This window comes from Pantherophis guttatus, chromosome 4 (genome assembly GCF_059756535.1).
Source record: "Pantherophis guttatus breed Tessera chromosome 4, ASM5975653v1, whole genome shotgun sequence".
Lineage (NCBI taxonomy): Eukaryota > Metazoa > Chordata > Lepidosauria > Squamata > Colubridae > Pantherophis > Pantherophis guttatus.
Genome location: NC_142066.1, coordinates 30,780,367 through 30,806,486, shown reverse-complemented (window position 1 = coordinate 30,806,486; position 26,120 = coordinate 30,780,367). Strand labels below are relative to the sequence as shown.

At 40.9% G+C, this 26,120-nt stretch overlaps 2 protein-coding genes across 2 annotated transcripts; one reads left to right on the top strand and one right to left on the bottom strand.

The window, feature by feature from the left end:
* The first annotated feature begins 2,335 nt into the window (after window positions 1-2,335).
* FGF21 (fibroblast growth factor 21) lies at window positions 2,336-7,983 on the top strand. The gene is made up of 3 exons (XM_034423243.2): window positions 2,336-2,902; window positions 3,337-3,440; window positions 6,956-7,983. The coding sequence occupies exons 1-3, from the start codon at window positions 2,659-2,661 to the stop codon at window positions 7,253-7,255; spliced, it is 648 nt and encodes a 215-aa protein (XP_034279134.1). The 5' UTR covers window positions 2,336-2,658; the 3' UTR covers window positions 7,256-7,983.
* Window positions 7,984-8,070: 87 nt separating this feature from the next.
* Window positions 8,071-23,366, bottom strand: TNNI3 (troponin I3, cardiac type). Its single transcript, XM_060692785.2, has 7 exons — window positions 23,324-23,366; window positions 22,002-22,043; window positions 21,055-21,186; window positions 20,180-20,269; window positions 16,508-16,684; window positions 13,999-14,110; window positions 8,071-12,256 (listed from the first exon to the last, which is right to left on the bottom strand). Exons 3-6 carry the CDS (start codon window positions 21,178-21,180, stop codon window positions 14,009-14,011), a joined length of 495 nt encoding a protein of 164 aa, XP_060548768.2. The 5' UTR covers window positions 21,181-21,186; window positions 22,002-22,043; window positions 23,324-23,366; the 3' UTR covers window positions 8,071-12,256; window positions 13,999-14,008.
* Between the last annotated feature and the right edge of the window lie 2,754 nt (window positions 23,367-26,120).

Sequence of the window (26,120 nt, the reverse complement as noted above, 5' to 3'; positions counted from 1 at the left end):
AAAAATTGGATTTCACCATTGCCCGCTTCTGTGGTCCCACCAGATTACAGAATTTCAGGGAAGGGACCAGAGCATGCCTACTGTATACATTCCATATATGTTAGAATGTATTTTGTATTGCAACAACAACAGAATTATTCAGCCAATAGATGGCAATGTTTAGTGTGCATCTATAGTTATAATCTAGGGTTCCTTTTGTTCTGAGTAGAGTTTCCTGTTTCCTGTTACAGTTTAAACAGTTGAGCAGTAAAGCACATGGTGACTGTACTCTTTGTTTGTTCTGTGGTGCTATATATTTCTAACACTCCCTTATCAGATCTAGTGGGATGGGTGGATATTCTTATGGCAAGACCGTCCCACAAATAAAATAACCAGATCTTGTGCTATGTAGAGCTTTAAAAGTGATAACCAGCATCTTCCTCAGAATTGCACCCAGAAGGAAACTGGGAATCAGTACAGATTGCACAACATCGATGTAATTGGATGGTATAACCATAGCTGTCTGTGTGCTGTTGCATTCTGGACCAGTTGGCGCTTCTGAGTGGTCTTTAAGGACCACATAAAGCACATTGCAATAATCCAAATAGGAATTGACTAAGGTGTGAGTACATATACATTTTTTAAATCTCTAGCAAACCAGGATGATTCTTCAGATAAAAACTTTAAAGGAATTTAGAAAAGCATTGATCCTTCATTATGACTATTGCTTAGTTCTTTTTCTACTCTGTTTATATACTATTATAGAGCAGGAATAATGGGAATTCTTAGGAGCTTGGTAGCTGTCCAGATGAGGTGAGAAAAATCTGTTGGGGAAAGGCAATCTCTAGATACCCAGATCCATTTAAGGTTTTAAAATCAAATTGCCATGGTGGGTCCGTTTATGTCATATTCTGTGCTACACTGAAGACACTTCCATCCAGCTAACAGTGGCTCTAAATAGTATTCTGTACTTTGAGATTGCCCAGCAAAATCTCAGAATAAACAGAGGGAATAATATTTATTTCAGTATGGTTACTGAGGAGAGATTACTATATGCACAAAGATGGCAAGATTTGACACCACCCATTATGGAGGAATGATTGGTGAAGTTGATAGATTTTGCTGAAATGGATAAATTGACTTCTTTGTTTAGAGAAAAATCATGACCTACATTTATTGGTGACTGGAAGCCTGTTATGGACTTTTTCCATAAAAATGAAAAATGTGATTTATGGTTTGGATGATTAGGTAGAATATGTTATAGAAAGAAGAGTGGATGATGTAATATTTCTACTTATAACTGCTGTGATGAATATCTGAAGCCACTTCATTATTTCTTCTTTCTTTCATTTCTCAGGATCTCTCTGTATCAAAGTTAGCTTCAGGTGGGGACACAATCTAAGGATCAGAGCCTCTAAATGATCAACAACTTGAGATCCACCAGTAGATTCTGACCTACCTACCACTATCTATAGTAACTGGCTTCTCCAGGTGGAGCTGTGGTGGCACAGTGGTTACAATGCCATATTGCAGGCTGACTCTGCCCACTGTCAGCAGTTTGATCCTGACTGGCTCAAGGTTGACTCAGACTTTCATCCTTCCGAGGTCAGTAAAATGAAGACCCAGATTGTTGGAGGCAATATACCGACATTGTAAACTGCTTAGAGAGGGTTGTAAAGCCTTATGAAATGGTATATAAGTCTAAGTGCTAAATGCTACTGCTATTGCTTCCCAGAGTTTGCAGCAGGATCTGTGCTCTGCTCAGATCCTCTGGATGTTCAGGAACTGAACCAGGGGTCTTTGGCATCTGAAGCACATGATCTCTTTCTGCAGGATAAGGGCAGTGAGAGTTACACAGAGACAGAGCATGACTGTATGGTTGCACCTACAGCTGATAACTGCTTGAGTCCAGAGCATAAATAGTCAGGAGACACACATATTAATAGAATCACAGGACAGGTTGGATAAGTCAGAGAGCGGTTCCAGGATGCTGAAGCAATCATAGCTTTTCCATCATCTCCCTCCCCTTTCTTCTCTCCCCCTCCTTCTAACCATTATTTTCTTCTATTCCCTAAGTTACATCATCCTTTCCTGTCGGTAGCTTGAAAGCAGCTGCAGAATGATAATATTTAGACTTTGGCATCCTCGTGACCCCATGTTAGGAGCAGTAGGAGCAAGAGCCCCCCCTGACTCACCCTTGGGGAACCTAGTGAGTGTGTGGGGAAATGGAAGTGGGCGGAGAGTTGTAGGCAAGGCAAAAGTCAAGGGGAAGGTCGTTTACCTCTGTTGTAGAGCGTGTCTGTATATATATTGGTGAGTTTGCTGATTTGGAACAAACTTGGCACAAGACAGAGCAAGAAGGAAGACACTCTCCTTATTCTGACTATTCCCATTGATTGGGTGACTGGAAGTTTACTAGACTCCCCAGCTCCCATCCCAAGAATAACAACCTACAGAAGTTCTGGACTGCATTTCTTTTTGAATTCTGGACATAATTCCTGGGTGAGACCAATAAGGGCAGGAATCTCTATAGTCTTCCCTCAGAACAATAGAATCCAGTGACTGGCGAAACTAGGCTAAGACTTCGAACCTTGCATTCCTCCTTGAATTTCTTCTGAGGGCGAGACTATCTTTGCCATCCCAGAACTACATTTTGCCTGGATCAGCCATCCTTGAGCCATGCTGTCCATTTCAGTTCTTCTCCAATGCAACGGTTATTTCCTGCTTCCCATTAATCTGCTTTTCTGGGCTGCATTGGTCTCCAGGACTGTGGCCTCTCCAGTGCCAAATTCCAACCCTCTGTACCAGTTTGATGGGCAAGTCCGGCTTCGCCATCTCTACACAGCCAATGAACGGACCCACCTCCACCTGGAGATCTTCTCGGATGGCACAGTGCGTGGCTCCAAATACCAGAACCTCTTCAGTGAGTATTTGGGAAATGAATCACTCTGGATTCCTCCAAATGAGTTTTTCCAGAGTTATATGTGGAATTGGGGCACAGTCAGCTGGGTTCTTTGGAGAAGCATCTGGTACTAGATCATGAAATATGTTTTTTTTCAGAAGAGGACATTTCAGAACACGTAGCTTCTTAACACATGTGTTATCTATAAAACAAATGTTAACTTTGTCCTCTGCTGCAGATGGTCACACGAAACTTTCAGAGTAAAACAGGTAGTAGAAACAGGAACCATAGAAGGTGTTCTGGTGGCCTCCCACAGATTATGCTATACTCTACAGATGTTACAAATTAAGACTGAAGAGGATCTGAAGAGGTTGATGGCTCTTAGAGTTATAACCATTCTAAAGAGTTCTACTTTTTCACAAATAATTTTCATTCTTTTCCCCACCAATCTGCAGGTTTGATGGAAATCAAAGCAGTAAAGTTGGGGGTCGTTCGTATATTGGCTAAGAAAACCTCTAGATTTCTTTGCATGGATTCTGAAGGACATCTATATGGCTCAGTAAGTATAATTATCTTAGTTATGTCTCTGTGTTGAGAGCAGTGTTTCTCAATCTCGGCAGCTTTTGGATGTGTGGGCTTCCTCCCAGAATTCTCCAGCCAGCATGCTGGTTGGAGAATTCTGGGAGTTGAAGTCCACACATCTGGGAATTTCCAAAGAAGAAACACTGGTTTAAAGCAAAGGATCAATGGAGTAAAATAAAGCTATATATTGAAAGATCCACCTGTCTGATTATGAGTTCACCCATTTCTAAAATATGCATTTTTGCGGATCATCTCACACATTATATGGCAACAGTTTTAAGTCTGCCATTCAGAACATTCAAGCACCAGTTAAAGACACAGGTGTTTTCCAGAGATAGCCAAGTTGTTTTCATTCACAAATTAAATTTTCACCCACAAAATCATACATACAAAAAATAATGTGTGATAGTACGTTATTAAAATCAAAGCAAACTGTTCCTGCAGACTGAACCATTTTAATCTTCTTGATGCTGAGGGGACTTAATAGTTTAGTCACTAGTGGATATATTCTGAAATCATAATAAAAAACCTACATTTTTAGGAACAAACTAAAATGTAGTGACATCCATTAAGAAGCTGTCTGTCTTCTTTTTAAAGTCATAGCAGCATTTATGTTTGCAGTCCCCTATATTCATTTATTCATTCAGTTTGCATAGCTGCCTATCTAAAATCGGTGAGTCTGAATGGTGATTCATAAAAGTAATTAATACAGTTGAAATACAATATAAAAAAGAAATTAAATAGAAATAAAAACTAAGACATACAGTATACTATGTCTTATATAATAATCAGGAAAAAGGGGTCCTTCATATACTCTGGCATGTGTATTACAGGTAGTGCCTCGAATTACAACCACAATAGAGATCAGAATTTCAGTTGTTAAGCAAGGTATTTGTTTACATCTCATGATCATGGGAATGCGGTGATGGTCGTAAGTGCGAGGAATAGTTGTAAGTCACTTTTGAGTGTCGTAATTTTGAATGGTCACTAAATGAATGGTTGTATGTTAAGGACTATCTGCATCTATATAGAATAAAACTCGTGTTCTATAATCTTTCACTGGGTGAAATGATACATCGTACAGTAAAACTTTTTCAACTGAGATATCTCAAATGGGCTAACTTCTAGAATGCGTCCAAAATTTGGGACTTGTGACTCCTGTGAAACTGAAATTTGGAAATTTAAAAAAAAAACCATTTTAAGATCTAAAAATTATCATGAAGCATATTATGACATCATGCAAAATATCATAAAACTTTTCCTGTGTTGACATGGGCTACTTTGAAGGGAGATGCAACACTGAATATCACCCTGGATTTTTAAGAACTTTTCAAATATATTATTAGAAGGTCTGTCATTGTTGAAGATATTGAGGCGTCTCCAAAGGATTTATCTCTGAAACAATGACCCAACAGGTCATGGGTATTCTAGCATGCTACTAGAACAAGGTAAAAACACTCATTTCAAGGGGAGTGTGTTTTTGAGTTAAACATTTAATTACTGGGCCAGTGAAACAGAAATACTTTGTGAAGGGAGAAAAACAATTTAAAAACAAATATTTTTTATTTTGAATCGTTGTGTCTATGAAAACGAAGGGAATAAATAATGCAGGTTGCAAATTGCAATCCGACTTTTTTGACTTCTGAAATTTGAACTTGTATGCTGCAACAAGTTGACCGTAGTGCATAGAAATAGAAACTTTTGGCAGATGCTCAGGATATAAACGTTGCAAATAAACAAATGGTAAAGATGTTAACACTGCAGAGTTCAAGCCAAATTCTGAGCCTGCGTGGAGAAATTGCACATTTGTTGATCATACAACACTATATTCACTATTAACCCCTGAGCAGTGAAAATAGCATTTCTTTAGCTGAAATCAATTTATATTTTGGTGTAGTTTGAATGCCTAGTTTAGGTACAGCAATGTATATAGGGCTGAATTACAGGTAGTCCTTACAGCAGTTTGTTTAATGACCATTCATAGTTACAACGGGACTTAAAAATGTGACTTATGACTGTTTTTCAAAGTTATTACCTTTGGAGAATCCCCATGTTCCTGTGATCAAAATTCAGATGCTTGGCAACTGGTTCATCTTTATGACCATTGCTATGTCCCAAGGTCATGTGATCCATTTTTGCGACCTTCTGACAAGCAAAGTCAATGGGGAAGCCAGATTCACTTAACAACCGGGTTACTAACTTATCAACTGCAGTGATGCACGTAACAATTGTGGCAAGAAAGTTTGTAAAATGGGGCAAAATTCACTTAAAATATGTCTCATTTAACAACAGAAATTTTGGGCTCAATAGTGGTTGTAAATTGAGGACTACGTATACCTATGGATTATATGACCTTCAATTTCTCTGAATTAATTCTGTAGGCGAAAATTGTGCACAGCCAGATTTGACTAGATGCTACAAGAAAGTTCTTGGTGATAAGAATTGTCTGACAGTGGAAAAGATTACCTAAGGAAATTATTGCCTTAGTTTAAAATGCAACAGTAGGAAGTACATGGGTAACTGAAGCTACAAGAAATAATATAACAGAGATGATGGCAGAAGATTGGATAAAATTTTTCCCTCAGGCATACCAACTTGGTATGATCCTGCACTGTTGATTCTATGCTCAATTTGCACAGATAATTGTTGTATAATCTCCTGGCAATAAGTACTCCTAGAGCAGGGATCAAACTGGCGGCCCAGGGGCCAGATGCATCATGCGCAGGCCACGACCATCCCAGCTCTGCAAAGGCAAAAAACATCACAATACGTCGTGATATGTCACATGACCTGATCAAGTTTGACATCCATGTCCTAGAGTTACACCAGTAATAGAGCCTGCAATTACCATCGTATATAATGACAGTCTTAAAGCAGGTCACTGTGTGACTGGACCTGATTTGATGTCCTGTTTTGCAGCAGTTGTTAAGCGAACCCTGTTTGCTGTGGGCCAGTTTTTGCCGAACACCATACATAAATGCAGGCTAGTTGCCAAATGCCCAATTGCAATCATGTGACTGCGGAAGAGGTGGAATTGGAATAGGGTCAAAAGTCCCATTTTTAGAGTCTGTCAAATTTGAAATTCAGCAGGTTCTGACAGGTTCTGGAGAACCAGTAGCGGAAATGTTGAGTAGTTTGGAGAATCGGCAAATACCACCTCTGGCTGGTCCCAGAGTGGGGTGGGAATGGAGATTTTGCAGTATCCTTCTTCTGCCACACCCACCAAGCCACACCCACAGAACTGGAAAAAAAATTTGAATTTCACCACGGCCCCTAACATTTGCTGCTTGATTGTATTTTTTAATGTGACAGAATAGAATTTAATACGTACTGTAGGAAGCAATTATAGGAGCAAGATAACAATAAACTCACTTTAAGCCTAGCCTCATCGAAGGTAAATGAAATGAAATTCAGTTGTTTTTGCTTCTTTATTCTTGGCTGTCTGTAAAGGCTCTGCATTCTTGAAGACTTAATAATCTCTTCCCTTTGCAGCTGTTGTACTCAGAAGAGGCCTGTAACTTCCGCGAGATGGTTCTTCGAGATGGCTATAACGTGTACTATTCAGAGGCCTACAATCTTCCTGTTAGCCTCAGCTTGATGGAGAATTTGGCCCAAAGCCGTCAGCTGCCCCCTTTCTCCCAGTTCCTACCTTTAGTAAACAAGGTTCCCCTTGAACCCATGATCGTGGACTACGAATATGTTCAACAGGTACATGACATTGAGTCAGCTGATCCCTTCAACATAATGGGTCAAAATCAGGACTTGAGAAGCCCAAGTTTTGCCTTCAGATAGAGCAGGACAAGCTCTGCCACCTCTATTTTATTGCATTAATATGAAGAGTAAATATGAGGAAGACAAATCAGGGCAAAGGAGCAGAATGATAAGAGGGATGGATGTAATTGACTGAAGCCTTGTGGGATTCCCAAATTCCAAAACAGACACAGAATTCCTGTTCTGTCTGAATCACTTCAAATTTTCAGTTTCCCATTGTTAATCTTGCTGGCTTTAAAAAAAAAAAAATCCAAGGTTTTATTTCTATTTATCCAACTATTTAAGTAACTTATATATTATATGAGGTTTATTTATTGAAGTAAGCTAGATCGATAAGGAAGCAGAAAGGGAAGGCATAATGTGAAAATCTTTTGTGCACAGATATTTATATATTGTTATTTATATGCAACCGTTTATGTGTGTATATTTTCAGCCTGCATATTTATTTCCCTTTCTGGCGAGGGCCAGCCAACTGAATTTTAAATCTGAATTGCACATATGATCATGATTTTATGCCTGATATGTATTTACCTCCCCTTTCTGTATTTTTTTGAGTACTGTTTCTGCAAAAATCAATTCATGAGCCATAGCAATGGTTGCAAAGAGGTTGGGGGCTGCATGTAAAAACAAGGCAGGGCTTCCATCCGCCATCTTGACTTTTTTGACCCCAACAGACTCCCCTGCAATGAGGTTTAATCAAAAGAGGCCAAAATCCCCTTTGAGCCCCATTTTTATTTGCCTTTTTTTAAAAAAAGGTTGTATTGTGCCTATGTAAGCCATCGTACCACTTGAAAGAGAGAACTCTAATAAGAAAAACAAAGAAAAAGGCACATGTATTGATTATGAATGTTTATTTATTTATAAGCTATACTACATTGTCATTAAAAGAATGTGCCTCTGCTGTGTGTGTTTCAGCAGCAGCTGTTTCTGGTCAAACATGTCCTATTGACAATTCACTGACTTGACACAAATCTGCAAATTGTTGTATTCTTTTTCTGTTTCTTCATTTTTATGTAAAAATACCTGTTTCCTTGTGCTTTAATTGTGACCAGTGTTAACTGTCAGTGAGCTGAAGCGTGAATGGTGTATTTTAATGTGAACACAAATAAAAGGCTTTTTTTAAAAGAAAAAGAAGCAATTAATTGACAGCAAATAAGTTAGTTCTTAGAAATGTTTTCATTGGGCAACAGTAATTAATGAGAAAATAAACAATAGAGGGTGTCGGCAGGGAGGGCAAAAACGTCAGACCGCACAGCAGTGCATGAGAATCCTCAACTCTTTGGGCGTCTCAAATATGTTCAAAGGGAACATCATATCCACCATTTTGACACAGCCCCTCACTCTGGTGGACACCCCTCCCAGGCAGGGTTCCTACTACTTTGGGGTTACTCAGAAGTCATCAGTCAGAATTCAATTCCATCCATTCAATACTGCTTTCAATGGCTCTTATACAAGATATGACATCTGTCTAATGTCCAAAAACCATCATTTCATCGCACAGTTTGGTCCTCCCCCAACTCATTGTAGTTTCAGAATCTGTATGTCTTTTATAGTGGTGAAATCCAAATTTTTTTACTACCGGTTCTGTGGGCGTGGCTTGTTGGGCGTGGTGTGGCTTGTTGGGTGTGGCAGGGGAAGGATACTGCAAAATCTCCATTCCCACCCCACTCCAGGGGAAGGATACTGCAAAATCCCCATTCCCTCTCTACTTCTGGGGGAAGGATATTGCAAAATCCGCATTCCCACCCCACTCTGGGGCCAGCCAGAGGTGGTATTTGCCAGTTCTTCAAACTGCTCAAAATTTCCACTACCGGTTCGCCAGAACCTGTCAGAACCCGCTGAATTTTACCCCTGGTCTTTTATTTATTTATTTCCATCCTTTCAGAAATTCAAGATGACATGCACAGTGCTCCCTCTTCTCCTTTCCCCTCACAACAACCTTGAGAATGGCTCAAAGTCACCCACTGAAGGGCTGAGAGTGGACTAGAAGATGGATCACCCTGCTCCTAATCCAGTGTCTAATGATGGTTCTCCCTGGGCGGAAGTTATGGCATCTTTCCAAACCAAGACTAAACTTAGACCACCCACCATTTACCAGTATGTTGTCTGTATAGGGCCAAGGAATATTTTTTGCAGATAGAAATGAGGCTAGAAACTGTTGCAAAATACTAGCATTTAATAAACCTTAATCCCAAAACTCATGTGGTACAGGAAGCTGGCATGTGCCAAGGGAGATGCCCTGGAGCCATGTTAGACAAAGAGCCAAATTGCCGTTGCCAAGGGATCAAAGGTTGGTTGGTTTTCCCAAACTAAACTGACGGGAATTCACAAGAAAGTGAAAGTGATCGGAATTGGGAAGCAAAACGCAGGATCCAACCGCTTTCCTTTGGCACTGATGGGGACAGTGTCCTTGAGAAGTGGCAGTGTTTGCCAGTATAATGGGCAACTTTTTGGCTGTCAGTGATTGGACAACATCCTGACTGGAACACCATGCAAAAAACCATTGTGATCTTTTCTACAACATCCCTTAATATAACCATGGTAGCTACAAAAGCACTGACTGGATGGCACAGGGTTTTTTTCCTTCCTTCCTTCCTTCCTTCCTTCCTTCCTTCCTTCCTTCCTTCCTTCCTTCCTTCCTTCCTTCCTTCCTTCCTTCCTTCCTTCCTTGGCATCAAGAACCTCAAGTAAGGGTGAAGCAGCATCCAGACAGGGGCAACTGCAGGAAGTGGGCAGTCAAAAAAGTCAAGATGGCTGCTGTGGTTGTGCATTAAAAAGAGGTGGGCTTCAGTGGGAGGGTTGCAGCCGCCATCATGGTCTTTTTGAACTGTCCCTTGGATGCCTGCCCGCTAAGAAGGATCTGACGGACCTTCAGCCATCTGCTGGATCAGGAGAAAGCTCTGGTGTCCCTAGGCCTTACCAGAATTGCAAAGAAGAATGCTCTTTGACAGCAATTTCTCTTTGTGCATATACCAGTCTTAAAAGGCACCCTTAAAAAAGGACAAGTGTGCACACACAGGCATGTACAAGTAGTCCTCACCTTACAACAGTTCATTCAGTGACCATTTGAAGTTACTTAAAAAAAATGAGTTATGACTGTTTTTCACACTTACAACCATTGCAGCATCCCAATGGTCAAGTGATCAAAATTTGGATGATTTGGCAGCAGTCTCATATTTATGATGGTTGCAGTGTCCCAGGGTCATGTCATCCCCTTTTGTGACCTTCTGACAAGCCATGGGGAAGCCAGATTCACTTAACAACCATGTTACTAACTTAACAGTAGCAGCGATTCAGTTAGCAACTGTGGCAAGAAAGGTCATAAAATGGGGCAAAACTCACTTAACAAATGTCTCACTCAGCAACAGAAATTTTGGGCTCAATTGTGGTCATAAATCGAGGACTACCTGTACCAGGCCAATTGTTTGTATCAAGAGGCATACAGGTAGTCCTCAACTTGTGACCATGCTTTGGACTGGAACGTATGATGCTAAATGATATTATTAAGTGGGCCGCATTTGACTTTACGATCTTTTTTGCCAAGGTTGTTAAGCGAATCACTGCAATTGCCAAGTAAATCATGCAGTTGTTAAGTGAATCTGGATTCTCCCATTGTCTTTACTTGTCAGAAGCCAGCTGGGAAGGTTACATATGGCAATCACATGGCCTCAGGATGCCAAAAGTGTCATAAATACATGTGAATTGCCAAGTGACCGAATTTTGATCCTGGGACCACAAGGAAGCTGCAACAGTTGTAACTCTGAGGAGCAGGTTGCAAGTCAGTTTTTTCAGTGACGATGTAATTTGGAATGGTCACTAAAAGAATGGTCATAAACCTATGACCACAATGGAGCTCAACATTTCTGTTGCTAAGCAAGATATTTGTAAAGTGAATTTTGCCTCGTTTTACGACCTTTCTTGTCAGAGTTTTTATGCAAATCACTGTGGTTGGTAAATTACTAACACAGCTGTTAAGTGAATCTGGCTTCCCCATTGACTTTGCTTGTCAGAAGGTCACAAAAGGGGATCACATGAACTCGGGACACTGCAACAGTCATAAATATGAATCAGTTGCCAAGCATCTGAATTTTTGATCACATGACCATGGGGATGCTGCAAAGGTCTTAAGTGTGAAAAATGGTCTTAAGTCATTTTTTTCAGTGATGTTGTAACTTCGAACAGTCACTAAATGAACTGTTGTAAATCGAGGACTACCTGTACTGTATCTGAGCTGTAACAAACCATTCCACCATTAGGTTGTAGCAGAGATGCTCAAAATCTTAACTCTTGACAGCCATCTAGTGGTCGCAATTGTATCATCCAACTATTAGTATGTGTTGGAATTGCTTTTGCTTGCTATAGAATTATTTTTGCTAAAGGAATACAGCAACTCTCTTCTCTTGATTAAAGTAACCCAACCACGGTGAGGCCCAACTCTTTTAAAATCTCAGCAAGAATTTAAAAAAAGAGAAATGCTTTAAAAGAGATCTATTCTTCATGCCACCTTTAAAGCAGCCACTCCTTTATTTTTCCGGTTTGTGTGGAATCCTGAAAGAAGAATTGAGCTGCTTTAAAGAGAACAGAGAGGCACTGAGCAAATTCAAGATCTAAAGCAGGGCGCCTCCAACCTTGGGAACTTTAAGACTTGTGGACTTCGACTCCCAGAATTCCCCAGCCAGCATTGCTGGCTAGAGAATTCTGGGAGTTGAAATGTAAGGGTTTAAAGTTCCCAAGATTGGACCACCCCTGGTCTAAAGTTTATCTTCTGCAGCATTTCTGAAGACCACCAAGATTTGATGGCATGCAACCCATGTATGTAGGCATGTATACTTCAAGTTTTAAATGCATTGTTTTTGGGGTGAGGGTCAGAGCTAAGATGCTCCCCAAAGCAACAGAAAGGGAAATTATAGTTTGCAGAACAAAATTCCAAGGTGAGGTTTTTGCTCCATTGATGAATGTGGTCAGAGGATGAGGTTTCACAAGGGATTGATAGCATCTACAGATCAGAGATCACACAGGAACCTGAAAAAAGGGGAAGAAACCAGGTGGGGGTGGGAGGAGAGAAAGATACGAGAAAGTTTAGGAAACAGTTCTGAACACTCATGCCCTAGTTTGCAAGGGTCTGCAACCTCTCATCACCCAGAAGAAAAGCACTTTTCTAAAGTCCTTCAGATTTAGGATTATTTTGCAATATTGGACTAATGTAGCAAAAGTTGTTGGGAATTAGGTAGTTCTCGACTTATGATCATAATTGAGCCCAACATTTCTGTTGCTGAGACAGTTGTTAAGTAAGTTTTGCCCCATTTTATGACCTTTCTTGATATAGTTGTTAAGTGAATCACTCCAGTTGTTAAGTTGGTAACCTGGCTGTTAAGTGAATCTGGCTTCCCCATTGACTTTGCTTGTCAGAAAATCGCAAAAGATAATCACATGACCCCAGGACACTGCAACCGTCATAAATATGAGTCAGTTGCCAAGCATTTAAATTTTGATCATATAGTCATCGGTAATACTGTAATGATCATAAGTGTGAAAAATGGTCACAAGTCATTTTTTTCAGTGCCGTTGTAACTTTGAACGGTCGGTAAATGAACAGTTATAAGTCGAGGACTACCAGTAGTATGGAAAAATTGGATAGGAATTTTAAGTGTCATGGCCAACCTTTTTGGAGGACTCTGAATTTTGGAAGGCTGGTGTAAGAACAACCTAAAACATGGTCATTCATGGCTTAGTGACTTTCTAATGGGACTACTGCAACACTCTTTACATGGGGCTGCCCTTGGAGACCATTTGGAAATTACAACCGTCCTGAATTGGTAGCTCACACTGTATTGGCCATCCCTCAGTTTGCCCATGTTATACCAATGTTGATGAGCTGCATGGGCTCCCAGCTCCCAGAGGCTAAAATAGTAAGATTGGAGCCCAAATATTGTAGAAATGAATGGGTGTAGTAATTGTTGGGTTGGGCAGCTGATTTTTCTTGATTCTTAGTTGTATTATTTTTATTGCTTGTGAATTATGTATCACCAGGTGGGTGGCCATATAAATCTTTGAACATATAGACCAGTGTTTGTCAACCTTGGAAGCTTGAAGATGGGTGGACTTCAACTCCCAGAATCCCCCAGCCAGCAGCGCTGGCTGGGGGATTCTGGGAATTGAAGTCCACCATCTTCAAGCTTCCAAGGTTGACAAACACTGATATAGACAAACATCTGGGAGAGAAGAGGCCTTTTTCTAGTTGCAATCACTGAATAGCAGTAATGCTCTTGGATTCGACCAGCCATCACATCTATCCTTTCACATAAATATGCAAGCAACCCATCAACAGATATTCCTCAACTTATAACCACATTTGGGATCAACATTTCTGCTGCCAATCAAGGCAGTTGTTAAGTGAGTCACACTTTATTTTACAACCTTTTTTTGCCATGGTTATTAATTGAATCACTGCAGTTGTTAAGTGAATCATAGGGTCGTTAACTGAATCTGGCTTCTCCCATTGACTTTGGTTGTCGGGAATCGGATAGGAACGTCCCAAATGGCAATCACATGACTCCAGAATTTAAAAAAAAAGTGCTAGTGGCAAAGCGACCGTATTTTGATCACATGACCACAGGAATGCTGCAACAGTCCTCAGTGTGAGGATCAGTTGTAAATAGCCTTGTTTGGTGCGGCTGTAATTTCAAATGGTCACTAAACAAATGATCGTAAATTGAGGACTATTTGTATTTCAACTCATACATCCCCGAAGGAATTTCTCTCACCTTGCGTGCCTCAGGCTTGCCCTGCGACCGAGGTCTCAAATATTTTCTTGCGCCCTTCCATGCCGCTCAGAGCATCGATATTCTTCCGCCAATCACCTACTTCCCGATTCTCCTGGGGTGTGGGAAGAGAGAGAGAGAGACCAAAGGCCAGGAAATCAATGGCGTCCCAGGTTTTGTGGGAGGAGTAACTTGTTAGCTAATTTATATTTTTATTTCTTGGCACTCAGAATAGCTTACACAGTTCAATTTTCTCATATTCTTCCCCAAATCAACCCCATGTGATTGGTTGGGAGACATTGGCTGGTCCCCAGGTCCCTCATGGAGCTTCCAAAGCTGAGAATGGACTACAATCTGGATTTCTATGTTCTTAGTACATCACTGTGTCCAGTATTCCATAGAAGCCCTGGTTCTATGGAATCATCAAACTAAGCCATAGGAAACTTTAATGAATGGAATTCCTTTCACAGCTAAGAGAGGTTCTTACTGTTGAGAATGTCCCTCTTCTCCTGGAGAAGCAATCTATAACACCCACAAATTTGGAAAGGTTACTTGTGCCCAGTGATGTAGCTGGATGTTCCTGAATTTGGCACCGTTCTGTAGAAAGTTAGCACCCACCCCTCTCCTAAAAGAATGAAATATTTTGGGAAATATTAAAAAAGCCAGAATATTATATTTCCCTGGATGATAAAAAAGAAGAAGAGAAAAAGAAATGTTTTAAATACAGAAAGCAACTCCCTGCCCCCAGCAGATATTTGGTGCCCATTAAGAAAGACTGGCCCAGCCTATCTTCAAGACAAAAGACTTCCAGCTCCAGGGAGATGGGATTAAGACATGACCCTCCAGGATATAATAGATGATTAGCCCATCTATCAGCAGAGCTCACCATATGGCACAATCTCCTAAGGACATTGCATCAGCAGCCCAAACTTCAAGCAATCTTAGCTCAGACAAACATGACCCCTACAGGGCCCCATGGGAGTCTGACAACAGCCAATAGAATATATGTCCTTGCACAGGAACAGGAAGCTCAAGTGCAAAGCCCAAGAGAAGGTATAAAATCCCCCTACTCTTAACTCCATGTGTTCAGCTGCACCAGAACCATAAACATATGCTTCTGTTCATCAATAAATGAACCCTCATTCCAATTAGCCTCCAGCCTCCATTTTGTCTTCAGTGCCTTTCTCCCTGATTGGACCTGGACCAATCAGATATTTCTTTCAGTTCTCCAGATGAGACCAGAGGGATCTCTGTTGTTATGAGAAATCTTTCCACATTGTCTAAGTTGTGGTCTTGGTTGAATAAGTACTCAGACTGAGGAAAGGAGAGGCACTACTACATGCGTTTTTGAAATGCAGAGGTTTTTCAAAACTCAAACTATTCCCCTTTCCCCAAGTAGACTTTATACATGTTCCTTTATACCAGGGTTTCTCAATCTTGACAACTGTAAAATGAACGGACTTCAACTCCCGGAATTCTCCAGCTAGCATGAGAGTGGCTGGGGAATTCTGGAAGTTGAAGTCCACATATCTTAAAATTGCTATGGTTGAGAAACTCTGCTTTATACCCTTGCAAGTAATGTCTTGGAAAAAAAAGTTTTGCAAGGCTGTCCTCCAGGAAGGAATAATAAAAAAAATATATATAGTGTTCATAATACATATGAAAATGTCTTTTTGCATTGTTTTGGCTACCCTCTTGACTTTTTGACCTCTTCCCTGTGCACTCTTCTGCAGCTTTGGAAGTAATGTTGGACTTTTTATGCAAACCAGGAATTGAAGAAAGGGTTCACTGGCCATCTAAATCAACTTTCTTCCTCCCTAGTGAACTTTAAGATTGCTATTTAAGGATAACAAAAATAAAAGGTTGCTGCAATGGTGGTAAAATGTAGCCCGAGGTGCCAAGAACTAAATTTAAGACTTTGACATACAACGTCACTGATGGGAAATTTGTGCCTGGAAATTATTCACCACTAATGAATGATCAGCCAGGCTGTAAGTAAATAAGCAGGCAAGTATGCAAAGTTTGGGCGGTTCAGTCAAATCTCACGACTTCAGCCACCCTACAACGATCCTAGGCCAGGAATGGGGAATTTTTGGAGAGAACAAAGGGATGTAACACCCCATGTATGGTCTGCAGAGCCTCCACAGAAGAGGTTTGAGGGGCAAAATATATTCAAACTAATTTTGCTCTTTTGGAGGTGAGTGAGTGTTTAAATGACTCTTAATCCATTAAAAAAAACATAAACCACCTTCACAGTCTCTAACTCAGGAGTCTCCAACCTTGGTAACTTTAAGCCTGGAGGACTTCAAGTCCCAGCTTTGCTGGCTGGGAATTCTGGGAGTTGAAGTCCTCCAGGCTTAAAGTTGCCAAAATTGGAGACCCTGCTCTAGCTAACAAAGATTACCCATTCTTTTCCTAAATGAAGGAAATGAATGACTCTGAAGCCACTATCTGTGTACTTCCTCTTCCTTCTCTCCCTCTCATTCTTGGTTGCTGATCCTCCCGGACTTACCTTCTCTGTGTCATCTTTCTTGACCTGTTTGAGGTTGGCCCGCAGATCCATAGAGACCTTGTGCTTGGAGCCAAGCAAGGCCTGCATCATGGCATCAGCTGAGAGACGCACCCGGCGAAGAGCAGGGCGCTTAAATTTGCCTCGCAGGTCAAAAATCTTCTGGTTCAAATCTTGGATCTAGAATCAGAATAGACAACCTGCTAACACACTTGAAATTTAGTAGCAGCCGGGCACCAAATTCACTTCACAATTTCCCCACAATTGGATGCTCTCCAGATACATAGATTAGGTGATTGTGACTGGAAATTCTAGTCTCAACACATCTGAAAGTTGTGGAAAGTCAGGTTATATGAAGAAAACTTCAGTTAGGAGTGAAATGTTGTACTGTCCTTCCAGATTTCCTCAAACTTTCCCATAAACTGTCTTTATTTAAGAGCATTCTGAAGAGAGGTGGTTCTCAGCAGGTTCTGACAAGTTCTGGAGAACCTATAGCGGAAATTTTGAGTAGTTTGGAAAACCGGTAGTAAAAATTCTGACTGGCCCATCTATTCTCTGCCTCCCAAGTCCCAGCTGATTGGAAGGAAATGGGGATTTTGCAGTAACCTTCCTCTGGATTGGGGAGGGAATGGAGATTTTACAGTATCCTTCCCCTGCCATGTCCACCAAGCCATGCCCACCATGTCATGCCATGCCCACCAAGCCACACACACAGAACCAGTTGTAAAAAATTTTAAAACCCACCACTGATTCTGAAATTGTAAATCAGTATTTCTCAATCTCAGCAATTTTAAGATGTGTGGCCTCCGGCTCCCAGAATTCTCCAACCAGAAGACTAGAAAAAGTTAAAATCCACACATTTTAAAGTTGCCAAGTTTGTAGAACATTGTCCTTGCAAGATCATGAGGTCTGCTGGGCCTCATTATGTTTCAAACTCTCCATTCTCTAGCACTGATGATGTTATCTAATAGGGCAATGAAATGTTTCCAAGCAAACAACCAAGTTCAGAGAGTACCAAGAATTCTGAAGATGAGGGTGAAGGTTTGTCCTCTGAGCTTGAGGGTTGGTTTCCAAACGTTTCATTACCAGGCTAGGTAACATCTTCAGTGGAGTTGAAGGATTTGGGATTGTGGTGTATGACTGCCAGACCGTGTTCATGGATCCTGGTTTTTAACTGACGTGATATTTGCCCCATGTACAATTAGTTGCAATGGTTACAGATGATTTTGTAGATTACATTGTTTCTTTCATCCTTCTGTATCTTGTCTTTGGTTCTGAATAATTCCTGGTGAAGTGTGGCTGTGGGTTTGTGGGCTATTCCTATTCCAAGGGGTTGGAGCAGTGGTGGGCAGGGGTGAAATGCTCCTGGTTCGGATTGGATCGCCCGATCTGGTAGCAATGGCGACGGGTGGTTTGGAGAACCAGTAGCAAAAGTCCCTGCTCCCCCATGCCCAGCTGAGCCACGCGATCATCAGAGGCTTTTTTTTTTTTTTAACTTTTAAAATAATTTTTTCTACAACCTCTTCGGCCAAAAAAAATGCTTTTAAAGGTTAAAAAAAAAAAGCCTCTGATGATCGTGTGGCTCAGCTGGGATCGTCGGAGGCTTTTAAAAGCATTTTTTCTACAACCTCTTCGGCCGACAATCCCAGCTGAGTTGCCTGATTGTCAGAGGCTTTTAAAAGCATTTTTTTCTACAACCTCTTAAGGTTGTAGAAAAAATACTTTTAAAAGTAAAAAAAAAAAAAAGTTGGCCACGCCCACCCACTCACATTACACACACCCCACCAAGCCACGCCCACAGAACCGGTAGTAACAAATTTTACATTTCACCACTGAGTGGTGGTATTCAGCCGGTTCTATCTAGTTTGGGTGAACCAATAGCGGCGGTGGGAGACTCCGCCCACCCCACCTGGACATAATCACATCCTGCGCACGCTCACATTTGTGAACTGGTAGCGAAGGTAAGTGAATACCATCCCTGGATTGGAGGATGCTGGCTGCCAAATCTTTAATCTCTATCCACACCAACAACAAACAACACCAGTTCAATTGGAGCAACACAAAAATCATCAGTCACGTTACCACCCGCCACGCTCATGAGTTCATCGGAGCCTGGCACTCCACAAACAATTCCATCAACAGACACATGGACCTACAATCAGCCTACAAACCCCTACGAATCCAGACCAACTGCACAGCCACCCAGAGGCAGCACCGGCCCTCAGCCAACCCATGCAACTCCTCACTGCAGTTACCCTCACTTGACATACCCACACCTGAAGCCCTTATAAGCAGAAGAATACTGACATCCCCTAAACTCTGCTGAAGATGGTACCTAGCCTGGTAATAAAATGTTCAGAGACCAACCCACAAGCTCGGACAACGAACCTTCACACTCATCTTACGCCTGAGCTACAGATATTCACCACTGTTGCAAACTCTGAAGATGTAGGTTTAATGATCTGTGAAAGAGCTAAAGCTTTTGTAGGTGCATTTGAAAATAGAAACCTATAGGATAACTGCATTCAGGGTAAAAATTATTCTTAATTCTAGATTAGATGGGTGCAAATGCAGTAACAGAATTACAGAAAAAGCGATTGGGGCAATCTGATCCCCAAGAATAAATGAAAATGGTGACCGCTTAGATCAGTGTTTCTCAACCTTGGAAGCTTGAAGATGGGTGGACTTCAACTCCCAGAATCCCCCAGCCAGCGCTGCTGGCTGGGGGATTCTGGGAGTTGAAGTCCACCCATCTTCAAGCTTCCAAGGTTGAGAAACACTGCCTTAGATCTTAGAAGATCTAAGAAAAAATATAAGATTAGTGAAAGAAACAAGGTAACAAGAACTTCTGAAGGTGGGGCAGGGCCTTACTAATATCAAGTGTGGAACTTGGGGGGAAAATGGATGTGACAGAAAAGAAATGAGTGTAGAAATAGAAGAGCTGGCTCTGAAAAAACGTGGACTGAATGGAAAAGTGAATAAACAGTATGAAAAAGTACACTGAGATGATCTGGTCACATACAGGAAATGAATGAGAATTAACCTGCAAAACAAAGAAGAGTAAATGAGTGAGAAGAAACAGAAGGCTGGGAAATCCATGATGGAACTGACCAGATCCTAAAAAAATGGAGAGGTAAAAATTATGAACAGTCAAAATGTAAAGCAGCAGGTGGACATGGCAGAAGATCTAGAATGCTTTTCAAGGATTGTATGATACGGAGAGATATAGTGAACGTTGCTGAGGCAAACTAGGTTTATCTGGACTCCCTTTTATTCTTCTTATCTCACGTCATTTGTTTCTTTCGCTTATTATGTCTTTCTTACTCCTTTTCTGAACTTTGCAAACCTAGTGCAATGGGCATATTGTAGTTGTCTTTAAAAGTCACCCTTCTTCCCAAGAACATCATAGTGTGCATATGTTTCACTTTTCCTGATTTGATTTACCCAATGGCCCTAAGTGATTTTTTGAAAAAAAAAGCTGGGAGAAAAAGACAAGGCTGTGTTTTTTGCATGTCCCTTTTATTGTCATTAAAATGCCAAATTCCATTGGCTAAATCCTTCATCTGAAATTCACTTAGCTCTTTTTCTATCTTGTACGATCAGGAGCCACAAGTGGTGCCCTGTAAAGACAATTGTGGCCCAGATCCCACCCAAGGCCCATGCTCAGAAGCTCACCTCATTGATGCTCTTATTGACTCGGGCCTCCATGTCATAACGCTCCTCATCAATTTTGTCGATTTGCATATGGAACTGCCGACATAGCTCCTATAGTAAACAAGGTAATATAAGACAAACCAAGCATCAGAATCGAGACGAATAAAGAGCAGGGTGTTCCTGAACAAGTGCAAAGTGCATTTTTGAAGGCTATTGAGAGATGAGTCAGAGAACTGACTTTTTCAGACATTAACCACTTGAATCAGAATGGTCCAACTGGAGAAAGAAAAAGACAACAATTTCAAAACGCTCCAATATCTCCAAATATGCTGAAATTTAGTTTCCATTAATACCCACAATTATACATTTTTCTCAAAGCTAAGACCTCTCTTAGAATAGTCTTCCCCAATCAGCTGCCCTTCCAGTTGTATTGTCCTACAAACCCCATGTCTAGTTCATATACCCGGAGTGCAACTGTTTGAAGAAAGCTAATTTTGAACATAGGCTTACATGAAAATTTTAATTGGGTGGCTTCTTCTAATCTAAAGTAATGTTGCTCCTCAAAGTAAGTGGAATGTGAATCATGTTGCAAGTGATGGGATGTCCAACTCTTGCTTTAGAGCTGCTGACACAAAGCAAGTTGTACAGCAAATGCATAATGGTGTCCTCAAGGAGCTTATCACCTTCCTTAACAAAAGCCAACATCTAAATTAGTTTATCCTGAAGATCAAAGATACACTTTAGAGTTTTCCTTTCATCTGGCATCTGTCTTTATCTTTCTTCAAACTAGAGACTTTTCATCGGAAGTTGAACACATCTGGAAAGCAACCAGTCAGAGATCTTCTGCAATTTGGTCTGCTTTCTCCCTCTTTCATTTTCCCCACTTCTATGCTGACCTGAAGGTCTGTGAGGCTGAGTCCTGCCAATTCTAAGGGGATGCAGCGGTCGGAGAGAAACTTCTCTTTGTCCTGGGAGCGTTCTTCTTCTTCCTTTTCCATTTCCCTCTTAGCCACTTGGAGCATCAGTGACTGGGTGAAAAGACAAGAGTTTGGGTCAATAAACTGGGTTTATATCTTGCCTGCGTTCCTCCAACCTGATGAATATACCAGCATTTCCCTTCCAAGGGACTCTGCAGAAGTATGGATGGACCCCAAGAATGGTGGTCATACTAATCCAAGAATTCTGGGAGTTGAATCACACACATCTGGGGGGCATTCAGGTTGGGCAAGTCCATTTTGTCAAGTGTTCCTTCCTACCAAGTATTTGCATCAAGTACGTGTGTGGGTGGTTGTGGTTGTGTGGTTGTTTTCTTCTCTTGGAATCTGATCTACCGTGTGTCTTTTCCACCAGATTCTACACACTACACATAGTCCTCAACTTACAATTGAGTCCCCAAACCTCTGTTGCTAAGCAAGACGGTTGTTAAGTGAGTTTTGACCCATTTTATGACCTCTCTTGCCTTAATTGTTAAGTGAATCACTGCAGTTGTTAAGCTTGTAACACGGTTGTTAAGTGAATCTGGATTCCCCATTGGCTTTGCTTGTCAGAAGGTTGCAACTGTCAAAGGTACATGCCAGTTGCCAAGCAGCCAAAGTTTGATCATGTGACCACAGAGATGCTGCAAAAATTCTAAGAGTCAACAAGAGTCAAAAGTCACTTTTTTTCAGTGGCTTTGTAACTTCAAATGATCATTAAACAAATGGTTGTAAATCAAGGACTACACGTACTACATTTTGCCTTCCAATCGCCTAGAAACTTGCCAAATGTGCCCCCAGAAGTGTTTGCCACCCTGTGCTCTTTTCTAAGTGTATCAATACCCAGAAGCTCACTATTTCCACATTACCTTGAGTTGCAATTTCCGAGAAGCTGATATCTTGCATTTTATCTGTGGTTGAACAAAAGAAGAGAGATTAAGAGGCATATTTCACATTCCGGAAGGATGGTGCTGAGAGGAACTTCCTAAATTTACAGTGATAACTGCTTATCCTGTTCATAACATGGGGAGCAGTTTAATAGAAAAGGAGAGAAGCAGAATAATCTGATTTGGTTTAGGTCTGGTTAGCCTAGATGAAGTGACAAATTTCCAAAGGAAGAATCGCAGTCACTTAGAGGAAAGGAGAGATAGGAAATAAAATATAATCTGCTTTGTCCAATGGGTTTAATTTCTTTCTAAATGAATAATAGATGGGATCAATGTAAATCAAGTGTGTCCAACCTTGGAAACTTTAAGGCCTATGGACTTCAACTCCCAGAATTTCCCAACCAGCGTGACTGGGGAATTTTGGGAGTTGAAGTCCACAAGATCAGAAAGGTCGGCAGTTCGAATCCTTCGTTTGGTCTCCTGCGTGAGCAGGGGGGTTGGACTAGATGACCTCCAAGGTCCCTTCCAACTCTGTTACTGTTACAAGTGTTAAAGTTTCCAAGATTGGATACCCCTGGTCTAGATTAACTGACACCTAGAGACTGTTGGAATTCATTGTTGGAATGTATTTCTATGCAATAATTACAGTACTAGTCAGCCACTAGATGGCATTATTTACAAGTTTGGATCTATGGTATATAATTTATGCTCTTTTGTTTTGAGTAGAGTTTCCTGTTTCTTGTTACAGTTGTATAGTTGAGCAGTAAAGCACATCGTGACTGTACTTTTTGTTTGCTCTGTGTGGTGCTTTATATAAATGGAATTTCTAACAGAGACCATTTGGAAAAGATCACATAGCCTCCATGTTTTTGAAAGATTTGACCAGATTTTAAGGAGCAGAAACATCCTGAAATGAGAAGGAAATTTGAGATGCTAAGCCTGAGACTGGACACCCAATTTTCTGATTCTGCGACACAAAATGCACAAAGGCGAGTGTCGATGTGAGACATAGCAGACCAATGTGTTCAACTTCTAAATTGCACTTTGAGCTTACACTATGAGACCATGCAAATTTATCCTGACTTTATCTTGATGTATTGTTTTCATGCATGATGATAAATTTACATTGCTCTCTGAAAACACACAGAGACACACATACACAAAGTGCTGTATTGTTTCCATTTCTGCATTTCTTCTCCCATTGTGTCCCCCTTTGATTTTCTGAGCCCCTTATTCTTAATCGTGCCCTGGGTATTTCTGCATTTCTTTTTTTCAATTCAGCTGGAAAGGTGACTGGAACCTACCTTGTCATGTGGCTCAATGGCATAGGCCCGGTAATTGGCAGATGATTTTCGGCGTAGGGGAGGCACCGTTGCAGGAGGAGGAGCAGGTTTGGGAGCCACTGGCGCCTTTTTTGTCTCCACAATGGTCTCCTGTGCTTCCTCCTCTATGTATTCCTCTTCTTCCTCTTCCTCATACTACAGATTTAAATAATGTATTATTTCCAAAATGCTTTCTGCAGCCACGTTTTTGACATATAAAGGCCAACTGCGCTTGCTGCTCTGACCCCCAAATTCCAGATTTTGAGAGAGGATATTTATGTAAGCGAGAGAAATGGTACAAACCCGCTCCTGTTCATTTAAGTACTTTGTATTTTAATTGTTGGCTTTCATGGTCCTACAGCTAGTCCTCAATTTATGACCACAATTGAGAACAGATTGCTAAGCAAGAGAGTTGTTAAATGAGTCATGCCTGATTTTATTACCTTTTTTGGATACAGTTGTTAAGTGAATTACTGCAGTTGTTAAATCAATCATGCGGTCGTTAAGCAAATCCAGCTTGACTTTGCTTGTTGGAGGCCAGCTGGGAAGGTTGCAAATGGTAATCACATGACCCCAGGACATTGCAACTGTCAAAAATAGATACCAGTTGCCAAGTACTTTAATTTTTGATCAGGTGACCATGGAAATGTTGCAACTGTTGTAAGTTTGAGGAGCAGTTGTCAATCACTTTTTTCAGTGCCCTTATAACTTTGAATGAACTAAACAAATGATTTGAACTAAACAAATGGTTGCAAGTTATGGACTACCAATATTTTCCTGACAAATCCTCTTACTTACAAATACCATGTGGAAAAGAATGAAAATTAAAAATGAAAAAGTCAGAAATGCTACTAACAATAATGCATAACTTTTATTTTTTCAACCTCTGCATAGACTGATTTTTGCCACTAGATGGCGCTTGAGTGAGCGGAATTTGAATTTTGGATTCATTATGGAAGATGACAATACAGGTAGTCCTCGACTTGTGACCTCAATCGAGCCCAAAATTTAAGTTGTTCAGGGAGAATTTGTTAAGTGAGTTTTGTCCCATTTTACAACATTTCTTGCCACAGTTGTTAAGTGAATCTGGCTTCCCCTATGACTTTGTTTGTCAGAAGGTTGCAAAAAGCGACCACATGACTCTGGGACCCTGCAACAGTCATAAGTATGAACCAGTGGTCAAGTATCAGAATTTTGATCACACCACCAAGGGGATGCTGCAACTTAGGATGGTCATAAGTCACTTTTTTCAGTGCCGTTGAACCTTGAATAGTCACTAAACTTTGAATGGTGACTAAATGAACTGTTGTTACTCAATAACTACCTGTATTACAATATTTTCCTTCGTTTTCCAGGTTCGTGATTCCTCAGAATGACTTCTACATTTTTTGCTGTGATTTCATCAGGATGGGCATATTGATGGACAAAAGGGTGCTTTTGGATACAGTGTGAATTTCTCTAGGTGTCATGTCTCTGTAGGCCTAAAATGAGACATCCTAGAGCTACCTTGCCCCATTAATGCTTTCTGTATCAGTTGTTCTACTATAGCAATATTTTACAACCTTGGCCACTTTAAGCTGCATGGACTTCAACTCCCAGAATTCCCCAGCCAGCTTTGGGGGAATTCTGGGAGTTGAAGCCCACGCAGCTTAAAGTGGCCAAGATTGAGAAACACTGCTCTATAGCAGTGCTTCTCAATCTCACCAATTTTAGGCCTGTGGACTTCAACTCCCAGAATTCCCAGCCAGCATGGTCTACCGCTAATAGTGGCCATGCTAACTAGGAAGGATGATAATTGAAGATCAATATATCTGGGGTCGTCTAATGACAAGCCAAAAATTCAGATGGTGTCCCTTTTTATATATGTTGTCTGTAAAGGGCAGGAACTAAATTGCACAGGCCCAACCACCATTATGATTATTTTGAGGGATCTGTGGACATCCCTGACTAGATATCAAATAGGAAAGACAGGGGTGGGGGGGAATTCAAGAGTGCTTGAACAGAGATAATTTTCTTTTAAGAAATGAAATGTTTAAATATGCTAACAGAAAAGTCTGTAAAAATTGCCATGTATGAAGATGGTTTATTTGTTTTGTTTTTTTTCATGAAGGCACTATTTATAGATTTTAATCTGGAGTGACGCTGGTGACATTTTGCAAAGCTTATCTTAAACTATTTTTTAAGGAGCTAATATCTGGCTAGACTTGGCAAAGAAGCTTTTGTCAAGTTGATCCTAAGTGACAAAAGACAAGTGCCTCATGGCAAGATTCAAAAACCTGATGTAGGGCACACTTATTTACGTATTTATTAGATTTTTAAATCTTTTATTACTTTATAGGTAATTCAAAAGAAATAACTCTTCTGTCTCCTTTTTTTCACTATAAGAACAACCCAGTGAGTTGGGCTGAGAGAAAGTGACTGGCCAAAAGTCACTTTGGGATTAGAATTCACAGTCTCCTGGTGATTGGCCCAAAGTCACCCAGCTGGCTTTCATCCTTAAGGCGGGACTAGAATTCACAGTCTCCTGGTGATTGGCCCAAAGTCACCCAGCTGGCTTTCATCCTTAAGGCGGGACTAGAATTCACAGTCTCCTGGTGATTGGTCCAAAGTCACCCAGCCAACTTTCATGCTTAAGGTGGGACTAGAATTCACAGTCTCCTGGCTCCTAAACAATGGTGAAATTCAATTTTTTAAATTACCTGTTTGGTGGGCGTGCTGTGGCTTGGTGGGCGTGGCTTGGTGGGCAAGGCAGGGGAAGGAAACTGCAAAATCTCCATTC